This window comes from Amphibalanus amphitrite, unplaced genomic scaffold (assembly GCF_019059575.1).
Source record: "Amphibalanus amphitrite isolate SeventyFive unplaced genomic scaffold, NRLGWU_Aamphi_draft 000214F_arrow, whole genome shotgun sequence".
In the NCBI taxonomy this organism is placed as follows: Eukaryota; Metazoa; Arthropoda; class Thecostraca; order Balanomorpha; family Balanidae; genus Amphibalanus; species Amphibalanus amphitrite.
In genome coordinates this window covers 68,618-94,967 of record NW_024881709.1, presented here as the reverse complement: position 1 = coordinate 94,967, position 26,350 = coordinate 68,618, and the positions used below count along the sequence as shown (strand labels likewise).

At 53.0% G+C, this 26,350-nt stretch overlaps 2 protein-coding genes across 8 annotated transcripts; one reads left to right on the top strand and one right to left on the bottom strand.

The window, feature by feature from the left end:
- Positions 1-317: 317 nt before the first annotated feature.
- Positions 318-16,053, top strand: LOC122385295 (rab GTPase-binding effector protein 2-like). 3 transcript variants are annotated; one of them, XM_043373443.1, is made up of 15 exons: positions 318-503; positions 800-956; positions 3,004-3,117; positions 3,631-3,792; positions 6,934-7,202; positions 7,816-8,138; positions 8,657-8,828; positions 9,355-9,663; positions 9,937-10,082; positions 10,788-10,881; positions 11,169-11,347; positions 11,871-12,048; positions 13,527-13,643; positions 14,681-14,791; positions 15,076-16,053. In XM_043373443.1, exons 2-15 carry the CDS (start codon positions 938-940, stop codon positions 15,241-15,243), a joined length of 2,361 nt encoding a protein of 786 aa, XP_043229378.1. In that variant the 5' UTR covers positions 318-503; positions 800-937; the 3' UTR covers positions 15,244-16,053. The 3 variants fall into 3 exon arrangements, with proteins under 3 accessions (XP_043229378.1, XP_043229377.1, XP_043229379.1); XM_043373444.1 differs by lacking the exon at positions 318-503 and adding an exon at positions 14,135-14,170 and having other exon boundaries at positions 758-956; positions 14,717-14,791; XM_043373442.1 differs by lacking the exon at positions 318-503 and having other exon boundaries at positions 622-956.
- LOC122385296 (ubiquitin recognition factor in ER-associated degradation protein 1-like) lies at positions 15,989-25,987 on the bottom strand. Of its 5 annotated transcripts, none has more exons than XM_043373446.1 (7): positions 25,627-25,987; positions 18,880-18,994; positions 18,415-18,569; positions 17,751-18,023; positions 17,055-17,185; positions 16,681-16,819; positions 15,989-16,230 (listed from the first exon to the last, which is right to left on the bottom strand). In XM_043373446.1, the coding sequence occupies exons 1-7, from the start codon at positions 25,744-25,746 to the stop codon at positions 16,150-16,152; spliced, it is 1,014 nt and encodes a 337-aa protein (XP_043229381.1). In that variant the 5' UTR covers positions 25,747-25,987; the 3' UTR covers positions 15,989-16,149. The 5 variants fall into 5 exon arrangements, with proteins under 5 accessions (XP_043229381.1, XP_043229383.1, XP_043229384.1 ...); XM_043373448.1 differs by lacking the exon at positions 25,627-25,987 and adding an exon at positions 21,101-21,436; XM_043373449.1 differs by lacking the exon at positions 25,627-25,987 and adding an exon at positions 21,386-21,416.
- Positions 25,988-26,350: the final 363 nt, after the last annotated feature.

The following is a 26,350-nucleotide window of genomic DNA, read 5'->3' as shown; positions in this document are numbered from 1 at the left end:
CCTGAATCCGCCCTTTTTGGCAATGTTTACTTTTTGGCTTCTACGGACTCCAGGCATTGTTCAATCATTGACGTTTACCCTTTCGGCCTGTTTGAATATATTTTATCCCACTGTACGTGTCTTTGTGTGATGGTGTGATGAAGGGAATGGAGGGATATGATGTGACGAAGGGAGACAGGGCTTCGGAGGGGTCGGGCGGAGACCAGCGGGGCATGCGTACAACACGGTGTGCAGCAGAGTCGGTATCTACAAATCCCCTAGACGTAACTAAACACTTGAGGCAACAACTGGGTACACACAGGGACCACTTAAATCACAACTGTGAAGTTGGACGCTTGAGCCTGACGGCTACACGCCACAAAGAATAAGAAGGGACAGTAATATAAATAATGCCCTCTGTGATGCTGATGCCATTGTAGCCCTCAGAAGAAGACCTCAACAAACATTGGCCTTGGCTATGCCTCGGGTAATGAAGATTGTTTCGGTCTTCACTGTTGGCTAAGGTGATGTCATAATTGATCAATTAGGTGTCCACATCGCTCATAGGTCATTGGCTGTGGTTTAAAGACAAATTACTCAGGAATGTTTGTGGCCCAGTGCTGGTCTAGCCTGTTCTGGTTCTTGAAGCTGTCAGCAGTTTGAGCTTTTACCACATGATGATTCAGATGATGATAAAGATAAATTGTGAATTGTGCTGGTGGTTGGTTGGAGTCCGGAGACATGAGTTGATGAATTATCAAAGTCCTTTAATGTGCAAAGTCCAAGACAATTGACATCTCTATATGAAATTGTTTCACAGGAGCAGAGAGAGATTTTCAGAGCACTTCAACTCAAATATTAACATCACTGGAGGTGCCTATTCAATTTGAATTCAAGTTATATTAACTTTGAAAGAAGGCACACACAGGGCAAGGCAAGAACAAAAGTCTGTCCATAAATGGATGCTGAACAAGCAGGTATGTGCATATTTAGGTGGGAGATAAGAGCATGAATTTATTATGTAGCACTACTTGAATTGAATAACTTTTTGTTGTCATCTATACTCTCATGATGCTTGACAGGCATCCAAGCGAGGGAGCAAAGTCAATGAAAATTACCAGTTGAAGCAAATCTGCACCGATCACGCTAGGAAGCAGCACTTTATAGCACCTAGGCATAACACTTGATTTGAAATTTGTGATTAAAAGTTTGCGGTTGTGAGAAGTTTAAAGTGCCCTGAAAGTGCTCATTAGTTGATGAAATGGGTATATTGCTTACATGGACTGATGCTGTCAATATTCAGAATAGAGATGTCAAGTGTTTCTATCATCATTTCATGAGTGTCTGTTATGAACCTGTGTTGCCATTACCTGCTCACCTGTGGCTTATGTCTGTGCAACTGGGATGATTGGATGCTGGACATTGGCACTGGGACTAGGTGATGTTAATGAGTCCTCAGTGGCAGTAAGAAGACTGATTGATATGTGGTGCAGTGAGGAGTCTGTTCAGGTAACATTTTTGTAAAGTTTGAAAACACAGGAAGGTGACTGATGAGTAAGTTTCTTGTTTAACATTATGTTCACATCACGACACAGTATGTGGTTAGAACATTTAAAATGCATATACCTACGCAGTGGTTAGGTACCGCATACACTAATACAATTGATGACACTTGGTAATAATGATTGTGGGAGGTACAGCTCTGTCTCTTGTTTGTGTTTTTTTTATCCTGGGCACTGGAGCTGAAGACGTCTGACCACCTGCCACGGTGGCTATGCTCGGCGATCTGAAGTCCTTTGAACTCTCGACGATCAGCGCTCGGGACGACTCGGTCAGAAGTCGAACGAGTCGGGCAGCTGGATGTCGAACTGGGGGTCGGGCTCGGGCCGCGGGAACGGGTCCGGCTCGTGGAGCGGTACCGAGGGCAGCTCGAACCCGTCGAACTCGATGAGGCCCAGCTCGGGCTCAGCGGCGGTCGTCGGAGGCGGTCTCCGCTCGCTTGGCGGTCCCAGGAGTGCGGCCTCCGGCAGCCGGTCCAGGTCGCAGCACTGGCCGCCGCCGGCCGCGCACTGGTGCGGCGCCTTCGTCTCCCAGCCGGTGATGAGGCCGCCGCACTGGCCGGCCGGCACGCAGTAGCAGCGCGCCGGCGCCGCCTCCGTCCGCGCCCCCAGCGCCACCACTGTCAGTAACTGTAACGCCGCCACCAGCATTGTGGGGACCCACTGGCCGCTCGGCCGACCGGTCGGCTCATATACGGGCGGGCCGGCCGGCCGCCACCACGTGACTCACCGCGTCACCGCCGCCCCGCCCCGCACAGCGGCCAAGTGACCAGCCAGCGTTATAGGTAATGGTGATGCCTTTGGTGGACGCTGCTAAGCCGGTCAACAAATCGCGGCGCAATGGATAAGACGCCTCAGCCCTTCAGCAAAGCGCCTTGGCGAGACGTGTGCCCTGGGGAGTAACACGTTGGTCCGTGGTCAGGTCGGGTCGCTGAGACTGTTACCAAGTATTATCACTTAGGAACCCAATTGTTTTTTCTTGATGCCGGAACCGAATTGCTCTTGATGTCCGAACCGAATTTATGGGGTTAAGAATTAAAATCAGCTTTGTATGGGACGGCAGTTTATCTGGGGTACCTGGTGTATGCTATCTGACGTAAAGTAAGGTTAACTGCTTTCGATGAGCAAGTTAAGCCTTGTCCCGTGTCGAACTCGCCCGAGTGTCAACTGAGTTTTAGGCTAAATCCTATGTTGAGCGTGAGGGTAACGACACTAGCACCATTTTGTTCTCATAAAGATGGTGTTTTCTATTCTAATGTTAAATTCTATGGATTTACACCTGAGACCAAATTTGGTTCAATTCACCGATACTGAGCGCACAGCTAGTTGTCTTGTTTGTGTAGTTGATGTTTCACTAGTAGGTATGGTACAGTGTGAACTGATATTCACGCCCCAGCCCCCTCTCCCTCTCCTGTCCTCGCCGTCCCCGTTTCCCCGGTGTAACTGGACACCGTCTTGGCCTCAGAGTCGGCCGGCGGTGACGACGTTGCCGCCGAGCTGGAGAAACAGCGCAAAGCCATGGAGGACGACTTCGGAAAACGAAGGGCCAAGTTCAAGGAGATGTTTCTGCAAAAGGAAGGTTAGTTGCACCCACGTTTTTGGTGCGGTGATGCTTACAATTTCTCATTCGGAAGTCGTCGTTTTTGAGACACGAAGTGGAAAAAAAATATTGTGCCGTAATTTGAGGAGCTCCGAGGAGGTCTGGACAGTGACAGCTCGACAAAATTACCGAACGATGATGCAAGTGCAGTGTGTTCTGTAGTTTGCAAAGCGTTAAGAGCTCAGTTAAGAACTGAGCTGACCAGACCAGACGAAGTTTGATCTTGCCTAACCAAAGTACAGGGCTGGTGGAAAAAATCCGCCTTGATTTCACTGTCATGCAACCCAAATATTGGCTTTCCGTGTTTGCGTTTCGTATGGCTTCGTAAAACGGTCATGGTGGAATGGCATTTCTTTGGCCGTAGAATTTTAGATAAATAACATCTATCTGCGTGCAGTTTTTCGATGTTATTGGTGATTGTTGCTCATTTGCTTCCTGTTGGTCTGTTTCTGTCGCCCTGTGACGCGTGTGTCGGGTGTGCTGGGCGTGCAGAGGAGCTGAAGCGCGAGCAGCAGCGGGTGACCGAGCTGCAGAGTCTGCTGGACGACTCGCGCACCCAGCTGGCCGTGGCCGAGGTCACCTTCGAGAACCAGCTGGACGTGGAGCGCAGGAAGCACGCCGAGGAGATCGCCTCCATCCAGCACCTGGAGAAAGGTGGGTGGAGGGCTGGAAACCGCCGCTGGGTGGGGACTCTGAGCACCCGCAGGATGGAGTAAACGCCCCCCCCCCCATGTCGGTTGAAGACTCCGTGCTCCCTCCGCCGGGTGGGCACTCGGAACCAACACCGATGGCGGGCACTGACTGAGGCGGTGTTCACTGCTCTACACGTTCGGAACCAGCCAGGCTCTAGTCTGACGTAATTTGGTTTGCTAATCTGTTACATGTTCCTTTATCCATTCACGGAGAATTGCTAAAAGATGTGGGCGTGGTCAGGTAGTCACCGACTCACCATTGCCCAGTTCTTGTGGGACATACTAGGAGGCTCGTTTCGGCTTAAATGTATTAGCATTTTCAGTGAAAACGGCGTGCTGCGTAAAAGAGCAGGTAGTGGAAGCGGCTCAGCAATGCGCTGCTTGGACACATAGACAGGTCAACAATGTGGTCGGTTCCCGGTATTGTTATTGTTGCCGACGCGCTGTTGTTTGTATCTGATGCGGGGCAGCCCGTACCGACCCCAGCTGCACGGAAGAATTATGTGCAGTGCACGGTGCACCTGAGTGGCCAGAGTCTGTACACGGCGTCACTAATCCGCCGGTGACCTAGATCAGGCCCTGCGTGATTCATACCTGCGCCGGCGGGTACCTACGACTGCAGACGGCTCCCCAGCCACGGAGAGCACTGTCACGGACGACGCAGCGGGGCTGGCTCGGTCCATCGTAGAATGGATAACACATGTGGCTTGTTACCCCTTCTCTTCCTCCTTGGCTATAACAAGCGGACTCGGTGAGATAATCTCCCGTCCCTCCTGCGTCACGCCGCTGCGCTGTCCTGTCCGCCGCGTCCTGGGTCATTTCTCGCCCACTACGTCAGCGCTCTGGTTACTATTCAGATCACCAATGGGGGCGGCGTGAAACGTAGCGCCCGCCCGCCCAGCACGAGATGCTTCGAGCAGAGTGAAGGGAGGGCGGACCTTGGAACACATCGAGTGGTGCTGTGAAGGCCGGCGGGGAACTATACATGGTGCATACGCTGGCCGAACCGGGCCAACACTCGCGGCCCTGTAATTATGGGCGCTATTGTGTGTCGTCCGATGAAGCCTATCTGCCAATGACTCGTCAAATGCCACACCGCTGCACTGTCGGCTAGTTTCCAGGCGGAGTGGCACGTTTCAACAAGCAAACATAAATCAACTTTATTTGATTGTGTCGAGTCAATGATACTGGTCAATGGGTCAAAATGACGTTTGCTGATTTCTGATCGTCTCGGCCTTGACGTCACCCGTCACATTACACATCAGTGACACTGGCACAGCCGTGGCCCGATGCAAAATACTAAGCGAAGTGCTTTCGGAATTATTTTAAAACAGAACCAGCGGGAATGTCAGGGTGCCGCTGTGTCCGTCCGACACAGCACTGGTTGGTCCGATCCTTCAGACCCAGCGCAGGCCGGTTCATATTGGTCCGACACGGTCCCGGCTGGCTCATGTTATTCCGACACGATGCCGGCTGGTTCATATTGGCCCTAAACAGCGCCGCTCGTTCCCGATTGGTCGTGGCGCAGCACTGGTCGCTCGAGGTCGGTCGCCGTGGTATGCGCCAGACCGTGACCGTGATTCCGGCTGCTCCGTCTCGAGGGGGGGGGGGCGGCCGCTCCGTCTCCGCGGCCGGCCGCTCCGTCTCACGGAACCGACCGCTCCGTCTCGGCGGCCGGCCGCCCACCAGGCAGGCAGAGCCGCCGGAAACGCTGGCGGCGATCGGATCAGACTCACTGCGTCACACATGGCTGGCTCGAACCAAAACATTCCACGTCATATGACGTCATACAACATCACGTATCGGCAAATGCTCTATACCAAATATTTGGTGCGCCGTATACGCTATGCAGTATACACTACAGTATGGGGACGTGGCACAGCTCTAAGGCGCATATGGCGCCGCGCGCCACCACCAACCACCCACGGGGCGTCACGGCGGCTGATGTGGGTCGGCGCTGCTGCGGTTGTCGTGCGTCGGCGTCACGGTCGATGGCGGAGACCTGTTGCTGCCGCCGCGTCAGTCGCTGCCGGTGGTGCCGGTGGCGGCAGTGCGGTGCCGGCGGCCGGCGGCGGCGGTGTGACGGCCTCCTATCGCCGCCGCAGCGATCGATCGGCGGCTGCGCTGGCACCTGGGTGACACGGCGCCGCTCCCCAGCTGCTCGGCTGTGCACTGTGACGGGCCGGCAGAGAGGCGAGTGAGGCTAACGCCGGGAGAGTCTCCGGACGAGCCGCGTCGGAGATCGGTGTGATTGCGTGGCACAAGGCGCTTCAGTGCGCGGTGAGTGTGTTTCAGTGCACGGCGCAGTGTGTTTGAGTGCCCACCGTCTGTGTTGACTGTTGGCTCGGCCGCGGTGCGTTGCGTGCTGTCAGGGCTGCCGGCTATGTGATCGACTCCGCCCGGCCGTGCCGCTGCATGCATGAATCACGGCTTAGCGGGCGGGGCTCGGCGGTCTCTGAGCGCCGCGCAGTCGTGCTGCCGCCGATCGGATCGTGACCGGCAGCTGGCGGCGCTGCGCGGCGGGCTGTAGTGCTCCGGTACGGAGCTATCTACCGCCGACCCCACGGCCTGATACGCACTGCAGGCCACCGGACGGACACTGTCCAGTCCCCACTACCGTCGGTGATAGAAATCGCGGCGGCCCCTGGCGGTCACGCTATCGCCGTCGTCCGGCCGCGGCGGTCGGAAGCTCCCCGGTCCGGTCGACTGGCCGCCCGGCCGCCGCGCCGGATGTCTCCAGTTCGGTGGTAGTTTCCGCGGATGGCTGCGTTTCTCGGCACCGCCTCCGTACCGCCCTGCGCCGGCCGGGTTTTCCACAGTGACTGCCGCCCGGGTTGACCGACGGATACCTTGTGACGTGTTTGTCGTCACGTCCTTTCTGTTTTCCTCCTGAGACAGCGGCGCAGGATCCCACTTCCCGTCCACAGTGGGCAGTCCGTCATCCCTCCGCACTCAGTTGGGACGCGCTGCTCTCACCCGTGTCTGCCTTTCCTGCTCTTTTCTTCCTGCTGCCGTAGGGCTGTCTGATATCACACCTGAGCGATGCCCTGGTCGATGCCGCGCCGCCGCTGTTCCCTGACCCGGCGCCTGCGCCGTCCCACAGAGCAGGCCAGCTCGTCTCTGGAGGACCACGCGGCGCGCTACCAGACCGAGATCCGCCAGCTGCGGGCCCAGCTGCGCGCCCTCCAGCAGCAGCAGCAGCAGCAGTCGGCCGAGGAGCCGGCCAGCTTCGGGCCGCACGTGCTGACGGCCGTCACCAAGCAGCTGGCCAAGAAGATCACGCTGGGCGGCGCGGTGACGTCGGCGAGCGGGGGCGGCGCGCCTGCCTCGCCGCACGGCAGCCAGGACAACCTCGACCAGAGCATGAAACGGGTGAGCGGCAGGGCGAGCGGGCCGGCCTGGCGACTGGGCTGTCTACATAGCAGAGTTAGACGTGTGATAGGTCCCGGGTTCCGATTGATAACTAGGCTAGTGATTTTAGATAATTCTGGACTTTTATCGTTACTTTTGTAGCAAGTTCCAGATGCTTAGATGCTTGTATTTTATAGCCTGGTTTATTTGGTCTTAGTTAGGATAGTCATCTGGATATATCTGTCATTGTCCGTCACCCAGAAGCCCCCACTCTGGCTGACTGGATCTGTCCGTTTGGCAGATGCAAGCTCTGTGCGCTCTGTGTCTCTGTGAAGGGCTGAGTTCGGGAGGGAGAGGTGAGGGGCGACACAAACGCGGTAGTAGCTCCATATCTCTTTGATCCTCTCTGTGCGATCTGTATCTCTATGACCAGCCCCCTGCGCTCAGTGTCTCTATGACCAGCCCCCTGCGCTCAGTGTCTCTATGACCGGCCCCCTGCGCTCAGTGTCTCTATGACCAGCTCTCGGCGCTCTGTGTCCAGTCTATGACCGGCTCTGGGCGTTCTGTGTTTCTATAACGGCCTCTGCAGCGACTGTATGCACTCAGTGACCGGCTCTGTTCGCTCCGTCCGCAGGCTCAGGAGGACACGGAGATGATGCGCTCGCTAGTGATCCCGCTGGAGGAGGAGATTCAGGCGCTGAAGCAGAAGCTGCGAGCCACCGACGCCCAGCTGCAGGTGCAGCTGACAGCCCGCCAGCAGCTGCTGCGCGCCGACCAGCTGCTGGGACAGCTGCGACAGGCCGGCCAGCTGCCCGAGCTGGCCGAGCAGCTGCGCGCCCAGCTGCCGGAGGAGGCCGACGGACCGCCGCCGGCTGAGCTGGTGCCGCACATGCTGCTGTACATCTCCGTTCTTGAGTCGCAGAACCTGGCCGTGGGCGAGGACCTCAAATACGCCAAGTGAGTGCTAATGACCGTTGCTGGGATGGCGTCCCGTTTGTGATTTTTCACCGTTTCATGTTCACCTCTGCGCTGAACTGCCTCTACCTCTCTATGTGTGGTCACTGGTAGTTACCTGACCCTTGCCTCTCAGACATGTAGAGCCAGGGCTGTATACTCTCCCCGTACTATGAGTTTATACCTAACCCCACCCCTCACGCAGGTACCTATATCCAGAGCCCCCAGCTCCGTCCCTTAGCTTTAAAGCTCCCTGTACTCTGTACCTGACCTTCCACTCCCCAGACAGGTAGAGCTGGAGCTGTATACTCTCCCTGTACCCTGTCCCTAACCCTCTCCCTCGCCCTGTACTCCCGTACTCAGTACCTGACCCCACCTCTCAGACAGGTAGAGCCGTAGCTGTGTAACTCTCCCTGTACTCCTGTACTCAGTACCTGACCCCACCTCTCAGACAGGTCGAGCCGTAGCTGTGTAACTCTCCCTGTACTCCCGTACTCAGTACCTGACCCTTCATCCCTCAGACAGGTGCAGTCCGACCTGCGGTCCCAGCTGGAGCGGGAGCGTCAGGCCGGTCGCCAGGCCGCCGAGCAGCTGGAGGAGACGCAGCGCCAGCGGCCGCGGCGTGCCGACGGATCGGCGCCGTCCGTATCACCGAGCGCCAGCCAGCGCAGCCTGGACCCCGACCGGGCGCAGGTGGGAACGGGGAGGGACGGGCCCGGGGCAGCGGGATACGGGAGGGACGTGCCCTGACCAGCGCAGCCTGGACCCCGACCGGGCGCAGGTGGGAACTGGGGGATGGGCCCGGGGAAGCGGGATGCGGGAGGGACGGGCCGCAGTCAGCGCAGCCGGGACCCCGATCAAAGACAAGACGTGCTGACGGGGAGAGATGAACCCCCAGCCGGCAGGGACAGCAGAGGGGTCTATGTTCCGTGGGAATGTTCGGCTGTGTCTGTGCTAGTGTATTCAGGGCAGTAGTTATTTCTATGGTGACCTTAAGTCTATATTTGTCTGTTTCGAGAAGCGTCAGCTCATGATCAAATGCCTCGTCTTTGTACCTGGATGCTGGTGTATCTGGAGTTTTTATGTAGCAGTGTGTAGTAGTGTGGCTGTGACAGCGGAGCTAATGACACTTCTGGCTGTTCCTATAGCTGCAGGACGGCCGGCTGTACAATGACCATCGCCACCGTTCCCCCTGACGGTGTCGTTTTGCCCTCCCTAGGCGGACCCGGAGCCGGTCGGCCGGCCGGGCAGCTCGCTGTCGCTGGACGCCCTGGCCGCCGACTCCGGCTCGGTGAGCAGCCTGCGGCTGGCGGCGGACGCGGCGGCCGGCCGCGGCGGCTGCGAGCGCTGCGCCAGCTCCGAGTCGCAGCTGCAGCAGCTGCAGGCCGAGCTGAAGGCCGCCGAGAAGCGGCGCTCCGAGCTCAGCCGCGCCCTGGAGCGCCACCAGCAGGACCTGAGCCGAGAGGGCCGCTACCGCAAACAGACCGAGCAGCAGTGGCAGACGCTGGCCGAACAGAGCCAGAAACAGGTGGGCCGACGCCGGGCGGCGCGTCAGATGGCATCCTAAACACGAGGCGGGGCCGTGTGTAAATTTATTGTGTTGATATCACTTTACTGAATATCAGCATCGGTGTTATGTGTCATATTGTCATTGGCTAACATGAGACACAACTCACACATCCATTTTTGCATCTTTCATCTAACCCGTCGGACGCATGGGCGCCGATGACCACTGTAGTCCGGGCGCCCAAAAAAAACCAATTCATCATCATCATCACCCGTCGAACGCCACTGTTGTCAGATCGGTGAGCTGCACAAGACTGTGGAGGCCGGGGAGAAGCGCTACCACGAGCTGGAGCAGCGGTACCGGCGCTTTGTCTCCGAGATACAGGACAAGCTGCGGAGACTGACCGCCGACCGGCACCTGGTCCAGCAGGAGCTCAACAGGTCAGTGCGGGTCACTGAGTCCAGGGGCCGAAATATGTACCGTCCAACAGGAGCTGAACACTGAACAGGTCAGTTTGGGCCACTGGCGACCGCTACACGTCTACGGCGGTACATGACTGATCTGTTATCCATCAGCCATTCAAAGCATACGGGTCATTCAGTGTTGCCTTAGCCGTGGTTCTGCCTGCTATGAATGCCTAGTCCGTCAACAAAGCCGGTAATAAGCGTGGGACAAAGTTCTGCGGTGAATCGCCCCCCCCCCCCTCCCTTCGTCACGAATAGGTCTGCATTCGTGCCTTTGTGAATACTATACATAAATGGATGTGCGCTATTCTTCCATTGTACTGACAAGCGTGCATTGTCGGAGCTACCTTTTGTGTCCCTCTGTCGCCCTAAATGGGTTCCAGGAACCCGGTTAGTACGATGCGTTGTTTAATGTTCAGGGTGTGGCGAAACGGTTCCGTCACGGCTCTCGGCTGTGAGGGTATAGCTGTGTTGTCCATTTATGGCCCGTTGTGACAGTTTAACGTTGTGATTCCGTGACGGTCCGCTGTGACGGTATGGCGGTATGTTTCCGTGACGGTACAGCGTTCCGTGACGGTCCGCTGTGACGGTATGGCGGTATGTTTCCGTGACGGTATTGCGGCTTGTATCCCTCCGTGACGGTGACTCGTTCCGTTCCACCCGCTGTGCCTCTGTCGCCAGGTTACAATCGGAGAACGACACCCTAATGGGCAAGTATAGCGCCTGCTCCGGGGAGTTGCAGAACGAGTTCATCAACCTGCCCGACCGGGTCGAGGTCAGTCCGTGACTCCAGAGGGCAAATCAAAATAGCCGTGGGTAGTGTAGCTAGACGGGCTGATGTAGCTGATCAGTGTAGCGGCTCAATGTAGTAGGTGAGAGTAGTGAACCAGTGCGGTATAGTGCGGGCTTTTGTGACCAATGCGGTAACCTTTGACCAGTCATCGTCGACCTCCAACAGGTCAGTGGGGACCGTAGACCGTGGTATGTGCCGAGCGGTGACCTCTAATCGGTCAGATATGCTAGTCGGCCAGTCGGCCTCTGACCGTCGCCCGTCCGCCGCAGGACCTTCACGAGATGCTGCTCAAGTACAAGGAGGACCTGATTTCGGCCAAGATCGCGCGTGAGCACGTCGAGGAGACGCTGCGGAACCAGCTGGCCTTTATGAAGAACGAGCAGGAGGCGCTACAACACGAGAAGGACGCCATCAACGACGAGCTGGTGGCAGAGGTCAACAAACTCCGGTGAGCCCGACGGTGGGGAGACGGTGCGGAGGGGGACGGGGAGTTGAGAATAGAGAACTGCAGGGAGAGACGGTGGAAGGGTGGAAATTGAAAGAGACGGTGGAAGCGGGGAAATGGGGGGCGGGTAGTTGCCTGGCTAGCGGGTAGTCTTTGCGAATGGCTGGATACAGTGCCTGGTAAGATTCGTCTCGGATGCTCTTAATTTGTAGATGTCATTGCATTTCACCGCGTAATATTCCGTGAATTATGCTGATATACTTTGGTATCATGGGTCTTGCTATCATATGTTCTTTGAACGATGGCTCAGCGGTGAATCCGTCCGGTCCTGTGTCCCGAGCTGTGCCTGACCGGTGACTGACTGCTGAACTGTGACTTCTGCTGACCTCTGACCTGTGGTCTGCGCCATGTGACACCTCCCGACCGTCCGTCGGGGAGGAGGTGCTGCTGATGGACTGAGACATCTGACCGCTGTCCTGTCCCGTGACTGTCATCTGACTCCGTAACCCTCCCGACCGTCGGCCAGTGAGGAGGTGCTGCTCATGGAGAGCGTCAGCACGGAGCTGCGCGCCGAACAGTCGCGCCGCCAGGAGGCCGACGGCCAGCTGAGCGCACTGCGCGACCAGCTCAGTCAGCAGACGGCCAAAAACAAACAGATGGTGGCCGCCCTGCAGACCCAGCTCCAGGAGCAGGGCACCGCCAAGGTGGGTCGCGCACGGTGGGTGTGCCAGACGAGCCGCGGCCAGGGTGGGACCGAATCAGGAGCTGTGCAGCTAGTGCGACAGCTGCGGGACGAATGTTTAGCTGTCTGACCCACCGTTTTGAATTCACGTACACGAGCGGTCTGTGAGCTCGCATTTAGCTGTCACGGGTCTCAAATTTCAACCTATAGGGTAAGGGCGGGTAAGAGTACGCGGGCGATAAGAGTACGCATCAGCTGTTTCGGTTGCTTAGCAACGCGGGTTTGTCGAGTTCATGAAGTGACATGAAGCCGCCAGTGCGTGCTTGTCACCAACGGAACGTGGGCGTTGAGCGGCGACGCTGTTGAGTTTAAGGCGATGAATATTATTTTCGAGCGTTATGATATTATTATGGTATGGTACAATAATTTTGATACTTGGCAGTTGAGATAACGTACATTTCCGTGATTGTTGTGGGAAACTTGTGAGGTTATCTGGGGAAATACTGTGCTGTGCAATATTCTGTTTGCGAAGTTTTGCACAACGTTTCGGGGTTGTTTTGTGCGCGAATTGCATGTACGGTAAGAGGACGCACTGTTCAGGAGGGTAAGAGTACGCAGAATTATACATTAAATCGAATATACAGAAATATAAAATTACTAATCTATCGCTCAATGACGTTTGTTTTCTAGGTACATCATCAATGGAGCACTGTGATGCAGATGCGTACCCGAAATTCTTCAAAATACGAGTTATTCTCCCTTTTGATTGTACATTTTTTTAAAGAAACACACGACATGATTATTTCCTGATTTATAGACTTGAAAGATGTATTTTATGTTTTTCTTTTTGGATACTAGAATTAACTTAAGTGCCTTCTGAGTTTGAAGTTAAGCATTTGAACAGTACAAGCTGCATAGGTGTGTGTTCATATGCTTGCGTACTCCACCCGCCTGGCGTGCGTACTCTTACACACCCCATATGGTAAGAGTACGCAACTGCAGCGGTTCAGAAAATGTCAGTTTTAGACCACTTCCATTTACGCTGAAGGATCGTTGCCCCATGGGTTGATAGCTAATTCAATGAACTTTAATATTACCTATTTGCGATTTCTTTCTTTCAAATATTAAACAAATGAGAGCAAGAAATCCACTAAGTGCGTACTCTTATACGACTTCACCCTACATATCATCGACGCCTCACTGTATTCTTTCCTGGGTCCTGTTTCACGGCCGATAGCAGTACGCTGATATCACACGTGTCAAATTGGGTTTCCATGGAGACATCAACAAACTCGTATCTCAAACACTGCCACAATGACGTCACAGATGTGACGTCAGCTCGCGAAATGCGATAGCAGCGTGGTCAAGTGAAACGCCGCCCAGAATAGTGACTCCTACCAATTATCTCCCCCAGACCGTAGAACCCTTCCACGTATACCTGTCTCTTGTGAGCTACCCGCGCGGTGTGCGCCGGCGTCTGACCGCTGCGCCTCCCGGCAGTCGTCGCTGCAAGAGGAGGTGTCGCGGCTCAAGACCAAGGTGGCCACGCTGCAGCTAGACCTGGACAACTCTGAGGCTGTCCAGCGCGACTTCGTCAAGCTGTCCCAGTCCCTTCAGGTCAGGAACGAAAGGACGGGAGCATGTGTGGGGGATCCTGAAAGTAGGGTGTTTAGATGGAGATGGACTGAGTCTTGAAGGTCTGATAAGTGTGTGTCTGTGTGTACAGATGGAGCTGCAGAGGAGCAGACATTCGGACAGAGAGGTTCGCTTACAGTGTCTGTATGTCTGTGTGTACATGTGGAGCTGGAGAGGATCAGGCAGTCAGACACGGAGGTTCGCTGTCAGTGTCTGTATGTCCGTGTGTCTGTGTGTACAGATGGAGCTGGAGCGGATCAGACAGTCGGACACGGAGGTTCGCTGGCAGTGTCTGTATGTCTGTTTTTGTGTTAACAGATGGAGCTGGAGCGGATCAGACAGTCGGACACGGAGGTTCGCTAGCAGTGTCTGTATGTCTGTGTGTAGTGTGTACAGATGGAGCTGCAGACGATCAGACAGTCGGACACGGAGGTTCGCTAGCAGTGTCTGTATGTCTGTGTTTGTGTTAACAGATGGAGCTGGAGCGGATCAGGCAGTCAGACACGGAGGTTCGCTGTCAGTGTCTGTATGTCTGTGTGTCTGTGTGTACAGATGGAGCTGGAGCGGATCAGACAGTCGGACACGAAGGTTCGCTGGCAGTGTCTGTATGTCTGTTTTTGTGTTAACAGATGGAGCTGGAGCGGATCAGACAGTCGGACATGGAGGTTCGCTGTCAGTGTCTGTATGTCTGTGTGTAGTGTGTACAGATGGAGCTACAGACGATCAGACAGTCGGACACGGAGGTTCGCTAGCAGTGTCTGTATGTCTGTGTTTGTGTTAACAGATGGAGCTGGAGCGGATCAGGCAGTCAGACACGGAGGTTCGCTGTCAGTGTCTGTATGTCTGTGTTTGTGTTAACAGATGGAGCTGGAGCGGATCAGACAGTCAGACACGGAGGTTCGCTGGCAGTGTCTGTATGTCCGTGTGTCTGTGTGTACAGATGGAGCTGGAGAGGATCAGGCAGTCGGACACGGAGGTTCGCTAGCAGTGTCTGTATGTCTGTGTGTCTGTGTGTACAGATGGAGCTGGAGCGGATCAGACAGTCGGACACGGAGGTTCGCTGGCAGCATGAGGATGACGTGGATGCCTGCAGTCGCTGTCACGTCGCCTTCTCCCTCAGCAAACGCAAGGTACGCGGCTGACCGTAACGGAATATCGTATGTACAGATGTACTGAGTGTCTGAATATACGACTCAACGGCCAGCATTACTGCTCGGTGCTCACTGTCCCTGAGGGCGCATTCAGTTAAGACCAACGTTTTTACCATATCCAAAGCTCGTATTTGAATGTCTGAATGCATGACCGACTGGTCCCGTTTACAACTTTCGCTTGTGTTAGCTACTGTGATAGCCAGGCCATCCAGTTCGGTATATCTCGGTGGTCGACTGACCCTACCTGCCCCTGTCCCCTTCAGCACCACTGCCGGCACTGCGGTAAGATCTACTGCGCCGACTGCGTGAACCGCACCGTGCCGAGCGGCCCGAGCGGCACCATGGCGCGCGTCTGTGAGGTGTGCCACACGCTGCTCAACAGAGACTCGGCCCCCTACTTCAGCAGCGAGGCGCCGGCCGGAGCCGAATGAACGACAGTCGAGCTCGCCAGCCACACTGCCAGGACTCATTGTGCAGTAGACTCCGCCTGGCCGGGACGGACTGTGCAGTCTCACACCTGCTTCTGTCTGGGATGAAATGTACAGTCTGAGTGTCCTCTCAGACACCTGCTAGCCGAACCGATTAAACCGGGACAAACCGCTGCAGTAGACACCTCCTGGCTAGATCGACCGGGCCGGGACGACTGTACAGTCTCGCACATGCCTGGCCGGGCCGGGGCGATTGGCAAACTGTGCAGCAGGCACCCCTGGCCGGGCCGGCCGGCCCCGATCGCTGGGTGAGTGAGCACAGCTGTTCAGGTCGTGTTCCGTGGCGCAGTGAGATTGACTCGATATTCCTGCTGTCTTATTGCCGGGAGATTCCCCGCAGTCTCGGACGTGCCGCCCGATCTGTGGGACGTGATTTATGTGACTCACGGGGACCGAGCAGCTTTAGTTATATGTTACCGCTGTGGGTCCTCGGATAGTCATCGTGATGTACTAATCGTTTGTGGGTAAACTGTCAGTGTTCAGGCGGGCTTTACCTTATTCCGCCGGTTGTATCGAGCTTTACAGCAGATCGAGAATGACTGAGCGATGTGATATGGCCCGTGGAGTGCGCCGCGGGCCGATCTTCATTCCCGCGCCGCCGCCGAGTCCTTTGTCCCACTGCTAGTCCCTGGATCGCAGCTATCGGGCGCCGCGTGCTGCAGCGCCTGTATACCGGGCAAACAGCGCAACAGGCGTAATATATTTATTCAGGGTGGTTCCGACACGCGTGCCGGAATAAATATACAAACTGGAGCGACTCTGTACAGGGCGCGCGCCGTCGGTGCGGCGGGGCGGGGCGGGTCACAGTCTGAGCGCACCGGCGGCGGCGGGGGCGGGGGGGGGGACGGCTCACGGCCGCCGGTGCTTGGGCTGCCGCAACTTCCGGCCCTCACCGGAGAAGGAGCTGAACACGGGCTCGTCCGAGGCCGCCTGGAACACACGTCATACACAGCGTCAGTCGCAGAACCGAGGCCGAACCGGTGTGGGAGCCAGCAGAGACGAACAAGGAACAACACACGAAAGGCGAGACTGGGACGGCCGCAGTGCGAACGCTGGGCGGGGTAGAACATTACATTAGAGAACATTAGAGTAAGAAGCCTAAGGAAGACCGTTATGTAACTAGGGACAGGGGTGTACATATTTCAGCATTGAACGCGAGACTGGTACAAACATCTCACTGTAACTGAGCTAATACTGTCTGAGGTGGACATATTAGGTGACTGGGGGGTTTGAAGCAGTAGGAGCATAAAGAGACTGACACGGCTGAGAAGAGCTATAAAGAAACGTTGCCGACACTACAGCCGCAAAAGTAGAAGACATAATGTAAAGCAATAAAACGCTCGCCCTACTGGCTCAGTAGACCGAGCGCCGGGTACCCACCTCTGCGGGCTTCGGCGCTGCGTTTCGCAGGAAGCGCAGATAGCCGACCTCGTAGTCGTAGTCGGGGATACCCCGCACGCGCGGTCCGTTGGAGGTGCTCGCCCGAGGGGCGTCCAGGTTTTTCTGTTTGCCGTCCAACCTGCAGCCGCCAGGGTGAGTCAGGGACAACAACGGCAGGTCAACGACAGTAGCCGGCAAGCGAAAGAACGCTTAGAATTCACAAAAGCAAATTTTAAACTAATAACGTTATTCACATCAAACATCAAAATTCAAAACCACGAGCCAGTGCCAGATCTGTGGGCTATTGTTTATGAACAGTCGACATCCTTGCTCATTGACGCAGTTCGAGCTGCTCGCCCCGTGCTGCGTCTCACCGCAGTCCGGAGCCCTGGAACGGCACGAATCCGGTCGGCTCCGGCAAGTGATGCTCCTCTGGCGGCTGCTCCTCCTCGGCGGCGGGCGGCCGCTCCGGCTCCTGGTAGCCGACCGGCGCCGCAAACTCCACCTGGCGGCAGCGGACAGAGGCGTCACACAACATCGACACAGCGGACAGCTCGGCGTCACACAACATCGACACAGCGGACAGCTCGGCGTCACACAGCGGCCGGAGGCGTCACACAACACCGACACAGCGGCCAGAGGCGTCACACAACATCGACACAGCGGACAGAGGCGTCACACAACATCGACACAGCGGACAGAGGCGCCACACCCCATCGAAACAGCGGCCAGAGGCGTCACATACCCCCTGTTAGCCGACCGGCGTCGGCAGAGTCGCTATACAGTACACAGGACACACCACAAAACAGCGGTCAGAGGTAAACGGCCAACCAAATAAACGGCGGCCCAGAGGTGCCACACATCACCGACACAGCGACCCCTGGAATCCACTGACCAAAGATGGCACATGGGTTCCCCTCCGGGAAAACAGAGGCGTTCCCGGCAGGCGCCACCGGCTCCCGCCGTCATATCCAGACAGCCGGCCGGCTGGCAGCCGCCGAGCCGCTCAGCCCCTGCGAGTCCACAGCGTCCACCTGCCCGGCGCGCCGGGAGCTGTCTAGTCGACTCACGTTCATGTCGCACTCGATGATGCTGACGGCGCGGCCGGGCTTGGTCTCCTGGACGCAGAACTCGTACACCTTTGTGTTGTACGGGATGGCGATCACGTCCCCGGTGGTGAGACAGGCGAAGTTGCGCAGCGCGTTCTCCAGCACCGCCTTCGGGTTGGTGATGTCCAGGAAGTCGGGCGACTGCGGCTGGAACTTGGAGAAGGTGGCCACCGGCAGCGAGACGCTCTCCACCGTCAGCAGCGCGCCCTCCTCCAGCAGCAGGTTCCGCATCATCTGCAGCAAGTGCAGCGCCCCGTCAGACGGGCAGACACCGTCGGTAGGAGGGGAAGCAGTAGATATCATTCACGTTGTTGTGTGTGTGTTTTTTAGGCGAACTCATGAAAAAGACATACTAAAAATAGCAATAATTTGGTTTACAGCATTGCTGAGCGGATTGTATACAGATACCTATAACAATGCATGAAGTTCGAGCACATAGATAACAAACAACCATAGATCACAGTAATGAGAGCATGCAGCCAAATGAATCTACCCAAACCATCATCGGACCGGCACAAACGGACCAGAGCGGCTGTTTGGTCCTCATCTGGTTCGCACCAATCATTGACGGGTCTGAACGGGTCCCCGGCGTCCCGCCGCGGACAGTCCTCCGCGCGGTACGCACCCAGTAGGGCAGATAGACCTTGCCCTCGTCGGCGACAAACTCGAGCACGCCGCAGTGTGTCACGCGGTCGGCGCGCCGGTTCGTCAGCTTGAACAGCATCGGGTAGACCACGTTGAGCCGCGTCAGCTGGTCCAGCGCCGACGGAGGCATAATGACTGTAGCAGGAGCATGAGAACATGTGAGCAGTGACCAGTGAGTTGTGATACAGTTCCATGATAGCCTGGGGTGTGAGAACTATGGTGAGAAGTGAGAACAGGATAAAAATGAAAGCAATGCTGATATACAAATTAAACATCCTGATGGTGTAAAGAGATATACGCTTGTGAAAAGTATAGACTCACATGGAACATTGTAAAGACTATTTGCACACATTTTCAAGCAGCCTTATCAACAGGATAAATTCTCTTCTGGCACACTCACAGAACCACTATCTGCTGCCTTTACATTTAAGCAGAAGACACTCACTTTTGCCACCCTTTTCAACATCTGTGCGCTCCTGGCCAGGTAGCATGGACACAGAGTAGCAGCGATACTGGGTGTTGAATGGTCGCAGTGCATCCGGAAACATGGGGTAGCCAAACTGCAGACAATGAACAGAGCATGTTCAGATACATAAGTATAACTGTCCAATATGGCCATTGATCTCTAAATTACTATGTCCAGCAGAACCACAATCTGAATAAGACATGTTGCTAATTAGAAAAATAAAACAATGGTCAGGCAATAATTTGTTCCATAAATGACAAATCTCATTGCTCAGGCAGCTTTAATAATGGCAAAAGGAGAAAATTGAATATTTCTGACCTCCAACAAATAAAGGTATAAGTAAGCCTGGCATCCCAGGAAGATGCTAGATACTGTTGTAGTTTAATGTATATTTTTAGAGACAAGTAGAAAAACACGGAACAAATAGTGCATGGACGCGTTTTGATTATTAAATCTTCATCAGCATGACATAATCACAGAGAAAACAAGATTTAGCACACAAACATTCGAGCTCGGCACAGTGCAATCGTCTTGATTTTAAAAAATTTACTGTTGTAGGTTGTAGGTTTGTAGGTTTGTAGGGTACCGTCATTCGGGGTGACTTTGTAAAACTTTTGCTATTTTCTTCAATGCAGGGGAGATCTGAAAAGATATTTTGAACCAGGGTTTGTTCTAAGATACCAAATGGGGAATTCTGTGCATGATGGTGTATATCTGAATATTTAACATCACTCCCTTATATTTTATTTTTTTGGTTAAAAAATTATCATTGTCACACCAAGGTCGGGGTGACTATGATACCCCTCATTATTTGCATTGTAAATGAGTTGACTGGTCAAACAAGCACAGCAATGGGGGTGTCTATGATAGGTCTGTTTGTTAAAAAAAGTATTTTGCAGCAATGCAAACTTGATGTCTTTTTTCTTCAAAACATAAAGTGATCACAATTCACCCACTTTCGGACGCATGTGGTCACAAAACACTTAAAAATAACACTTTAAAAATGTCAAACTGTAACTTTTGTGGGCAAGCACAACTGGCAAGGAGCCAAACATGTCACAAATGGTCACATCTTCACGTCTTGTGTGGTTTTCCTTCTCACCAGGTACAATAACAGTACTCTTCCACGACTGCGGTAGCATCGTTCATTTCACTTTGAATGCATGACACATGGTACCATTTCTGGCAGTTTTCACACCCTTCCCACTTGATGTTCTTGTCCCCTGTGGCTCCAGGGGGGTTCCACCTCTCACAGATACTACACTTTTCCTCCTCCCCTGAGTCTGGCTCCTCTGCTGACTCGTTTTCTTTGTCTTGCTCAGCGAAGCTTCGCTTCTTTGGTTTTGTCCCTTGCTTTGTCCTTTTCTTGTGTCCCAGACCCTGATGGCTTGAGGTGCTGTGCCTGTACTACCATCCCTGCAAGAGCAGAGATCCTTTGCCCCCTTTTCCTGTGGTTCTGTGGTTTTCCTGTGGGCTATCATAGTCACCCGGGGCATTATCATAGTCACCCCGAATGACGGTAGGTTGTAGGTTTCTAGGTTTGTAGGTTGTAGGTTTGTAGGTTGTAAGAAAGGTTAGGTCAGGTCAGGATAGGTTTGTTTTGGTCTATATAGTTCCATCATCCCAATCTGGCATCTTCCTGGGATGCCAGGCTTACTAATACCCAAATTGAAATAAAGTAGGTAGGTACACTCGGGGGCAGACTGATGTTCCACCACTCCCTACCCATCAGGCTCCCATGGCTCAGCACTGGCCGCATGCCAATGGCAACACTGGCAGCACTGGCACTGGCAGGCAGTGCTGAGCAGTGCTGAGGGCAGGCGACACTGGCAGCAGCCAGTGCTGAGCCATAGGAGACCGATGGGTAGGGAGTGGTGGAACATCAATGGTAGTCAAAGTAGGTACGTACCTACAGCTTTATTTTTTTTTTAATTGAATGATTCAAATCAATTAAATTTATTTGATTAAATACAACTTTGAAACAATAATAAATGATGTAGTTTGCAGTAATTCCACAGATAAACAGCTCATACATAGGCAATTCAAATTACTTTAAGACATCCAATATTGAGATCCTCAGATGAGCATACATTGACATGGGAGTTATCCGCAGACTTGTATTAAATCACAAGCAGGCTAGAAAGAAGGCAAGTCACAGACATTAATGGCCCAAAATAGATGAGATAATAATTCTTCTTACCATGTTTGCTGAGAAACAAACGTATCTTATAAAAAAGCGGTTGACTCCTCAGCTTCGTAACTACAAAGCTCGTGCGAGTTTGAACAATAACTGAACAAACAATACGAAATAAAGAAGACGTGACAGTGAAGGATACAAATAAGAAGACTTTTCAAATCCCTGGAGCAAATAACTCTTTCTCCAACAAATGTCCTGTAATTAAAATTAACTAAATACTAATACGAGTCCAAAGTCTACTCAAAATCCTCCATCCCAAGGCCTCCATCCTGATCCAGCAAATCCCACACAGCAATACAGCGGGCAGGCTGCAAGTGGTTTGTTGTGCGCCAGATTTGTAGTAAAACACAGTCACAACAATCGATCAGCTGATACTGGTGCATCTTAAAAAGCTGTCAAAATTTGTAGAAAAAGATTTATTTCGTGATCAATCGCCCCATAACAGCATCAACAAAAAATAAGCTTTGATATTCGACGAAGAAATAATGACCTATACGTATAATGACCTATACGGCGTATGTCACTGTCCTGACAGTGACATACGCCGGCGCTCACCGCTAAGAGCGACATGGGTGCCATGAATCTCGTCATGTTATGTAGCCATGGATGAAGGAGAACCTTTCAGCCTTCAGATTCTTTCATCCATGATGTAGCATTGGACTGTGTTCGTTCCTCTCGTCGATACGCGTCGAATGAACTATACGTTGACCTTGAAAGGTCATTTTGAAATTTTGACCTCAGGTCAAGGTCATGACCTGACCGGAAAGGGTCATGTTGCATATCAGTTGATCCTAATCGTCGAGCTAAACACATCTGACGTGTTTTCACCGTTCTAGCACGTCTCTATCAAAAGTTATAGCCAAAAAAACTGCTGGTGACCGTCCATGACCTGAGATGACCTTACGGGCACACAGAGGGGTCACAACTCACAGGTGCATTTTTCCGATTCAGTGTGTCATGTTTACCTATGAACCAATGTTTGAGAGGGTTTTGAACGACATTCGTCCAAAAGATTCATTCGCATTTCAATTTCCTCCCATATGAAACCCGACCGGAAAGGGTCATGTTACATATCAGTTGATCCGTATCGTCGAGCTGGACACATGTGACGTGTTTTCACCGTTCTAGCACAATACAAAAGTTATAGCAAAAAAAAAATAAAACTGCTGGTGACCGTTCATGACCTGAGATGAGCTTACGCACACAGAGGGGTCACAGGTGCCTCTAAGGTCACAGATGTAAAATGGAGAGGTCGAAAAATTGACTTGACCTTAGATCACAGATATACCTAAAAATCCGAGATAAACTTTTAAACATAACATACTGTTACTCTTAAAGGAAAAGGGCCATCTTTAACATGGGGATTGAAACTGAGATAGCCATCTTGTAGCCCGTGTCCGAAAACCAATCTGTCTACCTCCTTACGGCCGATTTCGGCCTCCCTTCGTAGTTATCGGCAATTTTAAAAGAAAATACGCCAGGAATGCGTCCTTATCCCAGGAATGCGTTCTTATCCGACAATACAGCCACCCGCGGCGAGGCTTTGTTTTTTACCAATCAGCTCCAACCAGCTCAGCTTTAACCAATCAGCTTATCTGACACAATCCGACGAGTCTGTCTTCTGAACGCTGATTGGCTTGAGTGTGACGTCATCGCTATGCCATCATACAGTAGGTGCCGTAGAGAGTATCAACATAGTACCAATATGTTAAATAGTTTTAAATACTTTTTCGCGAATTGTGCACTTCTGGCACCAGCTTTAAAAAGAAAATGAAAAATAATAATGTCAAAATGAAAAACAACGATATCTTCATATTTCACGAAGGTGGCCCTTTTCCTTTAACAATCGCTGAAAGTTTCAGAGTGATCGTTCAGTCGGTATAGCTAAAGCGAGCCTTTGAAATTTTTCTGAGGTAAGGTCACTTGACGACTGACGTGACCTGGTGACCTGACCTTTAACCCTCGCCCGTAAACGGTGTTTTGCCACCTTCGCCCATGCAGGGGGCGAAGGTGGCAGAAACAACCGACGATGCCTGAAATGGATAGCAAATTCGAATTCAGGGCATCAAAATACCCCGAAAAGGCATACAAGTGCAAGAAGTCATTACAGGTCAACCGAGGTCACTGAACTTACCTTGACCTTAAGTGACCTTCAAAATGTCAACAGACATTGTGCCAATGTCAAATCAGCCAGTTGTGATTCTAAAACAATCCATCAGTGTGTCAGGTCAGTCGGCATTTATACCAATGTGAAGCAATCTCCAATTTAGCGTAAATCTGGCCGGAGGTTGTTCCCTTTATGACGTCATAACTCCGTGACCTGACATGACCTTGACAAAAAAAAAAACAAAAGTTGCGCAAAGGATGCCCCAGAAGGTACTGAAAATTTGAGCAGGCTATCTGAAACGGTTCGGCGTGTAGCTAAGAAAAACCTCAGGGGGCGTTGCACCAACCCCCCCCCCCCCCTACATGGGCGAGGGTTAACAACCCGGGTCTGAAATTTTCACATGTGTGGGAAAGATGTTTGAACAGGTGTACCAAAAACGGCGGCGCTGCGTGCCGCCGTTTTGGAGATATTCGCGGAAAAAAACTGAGGGGGGGGGGCGTAAAAACGCCCCCACCCCCTCCACCCAACACGGCGCTTTGTCCTGTTTCGTTTTATGGCAAGCTTATGATGGCCCCTGCTTCTGCCCTCTAAACTGATATCAAACATGTCCTTTAGGTAGGTATCCTGTAGTTTGGCCATTTACAAATTTGATAGCATCGATAAGTCTCCTCTGAGCCTTCTGTATTTTAGAGAAAATAATTTCAGCGACTTTAATCTATCTCGTAATGTAGATGATAGTTAGATCCTTCATGCCATTAATCAACATCATATTATGATGGTAGAAAATGACCTTATGCTCATGATACAATGAAATGATATTAAAATAAGTCCAAAAATAGCTCATATCCAACGCTCACCTCCAACGCCACATCCAACGCTCACATCCAACGCCATAGCTCACCTCCAACGAATTAATCAACATCGTTGCCTTTCTTTGCACTAGTGCAAAGAAGGGATAGGGATAGCACGAAAAAGATAGCTGACACTAGAAAAACAGAAAACTTTTGCACTTTTATACGTGTATGAATTGATACATTTCCATCCGAGGGGCCTCTTTCTGGCTTCTTGTACCTATTGTATCTGCCGCTACCCGCGCGATTATGTCCCGGCGTCGCTCCGCGTTACGCCGGCTAGGCCGCGAGTCTCCCGAGTACAAGACGCTCAACCGCTCGGTCCGTGCAGCCTTGCGCCGAGACCGCCGTCACGACCTCCAAAACGAGATCAGCGAGCGTGGGGTCAACAAAGTTTGGCAATGCATCAAATCAGTGATCGCTGGAAAGAAAGATGGTCCAAATATTCAGCCCGACCTATCTCCCGACGACCTGAACTCCTTCTTCGTTTCTGTCGGGCCCCGGATCGCCACCGAATTGAGCACCCAGAACATCAATACTGACCTAAACGTACGTCTCCCCCGAGTCGGCGCATGCTATTTTAAGCCGAGAGCCATCACTCTCGGGGAACTCGGACACACAGTGTTCAGCATGCGAAACTCCGCCGCGCGTGGCACCGACGCTATATGTATCCGGATGTTAAAAACTTGCTTCCAAACCATTGGCGACATTATTTTGCACATCATAAACACCTCAATCACCCGTTCCGACATACCTAACTCCTGGAAACACTCTATCGTCCAACCCATCTTCAAGTCTGGCAACCCATCTGACCCCAGCAATTTCAGACCGATCTCCCTAGTTCCCGTTATCATGAAAATCATCGAGCGTGTAATCCATCGGCAGCTCTATCACTACCTCTCCCAAAACCACCTTCTTTCGTCTACCCAACACGGATTCCGCCCTCGGCACTCCACTGAGACTGCACTGCTGTCAGTCACAGATAGCATCCTTGCCGCCACCGATAGGGGTGAGATCTCAATGCTGTGCCTCATAGATCTCAGCAAATGTTTCGACGTCATCAATCATGAACTCCTTGTCAAAAAACTTGAAATGTACGGCATTGAGACCTCCTGGTTTTCTGCTTATCTCCATGGTCACACGCAGAGCGTGTCCCTGAAAGACAAAACCGGCCGTAAGATGACCTCCCGACCGCTCCCAAACACCGTGGGCGTTTTCCAGGGATCGGCGCTGGGTCCCCTGCTTTTCACAATATTCTCGAATGACCTTTCCCTATTTGCTGGAGATGCCACCGCCTATCAGTACGCCGACGACACCCAGATATTGGTGAGCGGCCCACGCGACGACATTAGGAGCCTCATCTCGCGCATGGAGGCATCACTCGCGTCACTTAACGCCTGGTTCTGCGCACACGCCCTGAAAGTCAACGCTTCTAAAACTCAACTCATGGTATTCGGTAGTCGACAAAATCTACGTAAACTGCCTCGCTTCAAAATCTCATTCCGTGACGCTGAGCTCCAGCCGTGTACTCAGGTGGGAAACCTGGGTGTTGTATTCGACGGCGCACTCACCTGGGAGGCACACGTAGCCGAGCTGAGCCGTCGTTGCATGGGCGTACTGATCGGCCTCTCCCACGCACGACACTGTCTCCCAGACGGCATCCTCAAAACGATCGTGACGGCACTTGTCATCTCGCGCGTCCAGTACTGCCTCACTGTCTACGGAAATGGCTCCCGGAAAAACTTTGACCGGCTCCAAAAAATTATGAACTTCGCAGCACGGGTCATCTTCGGCCGCCGTAAATTCGACCACGTCTCTGGCCTCCGCGACTCGCTTGGATGGATACCTCCGAAAGCTATGGCCGATATTCAAACCCTCGTAACTGCTCAGAAAATAATAAGGAACGGCGAGCCCGAAGAACTAGCCAAGGCTATATAAACCAGGTAGAACGCTCCGGGAAAAAAGTTGGAAACAATAAATTAGTTGCGGCATTCCCTGATGACGCGAATGTGGGTCAGCGGCCGGCGGCCGGCGGCCGCTAACACTGTATGAGGATGCATGCACGGAACTTTTGCTTGTTGGAGATTGCGCTAGGCAGATAAATGTTAATGTTAGGATATGTTTCGAAAGTAAATTGAACGACGCTTCGAACGCCGTCAATGAATTTGCGATACGACGACTATTTGTTTAGTTAAAGCCGGCGAACTTTTACCTTCCGACCGCGCGGGGAGGCGATACGGTGCCACACTGACGGTTTTTACGATAACTCAAAATTCTTTTGAACTAAAGAGCTGA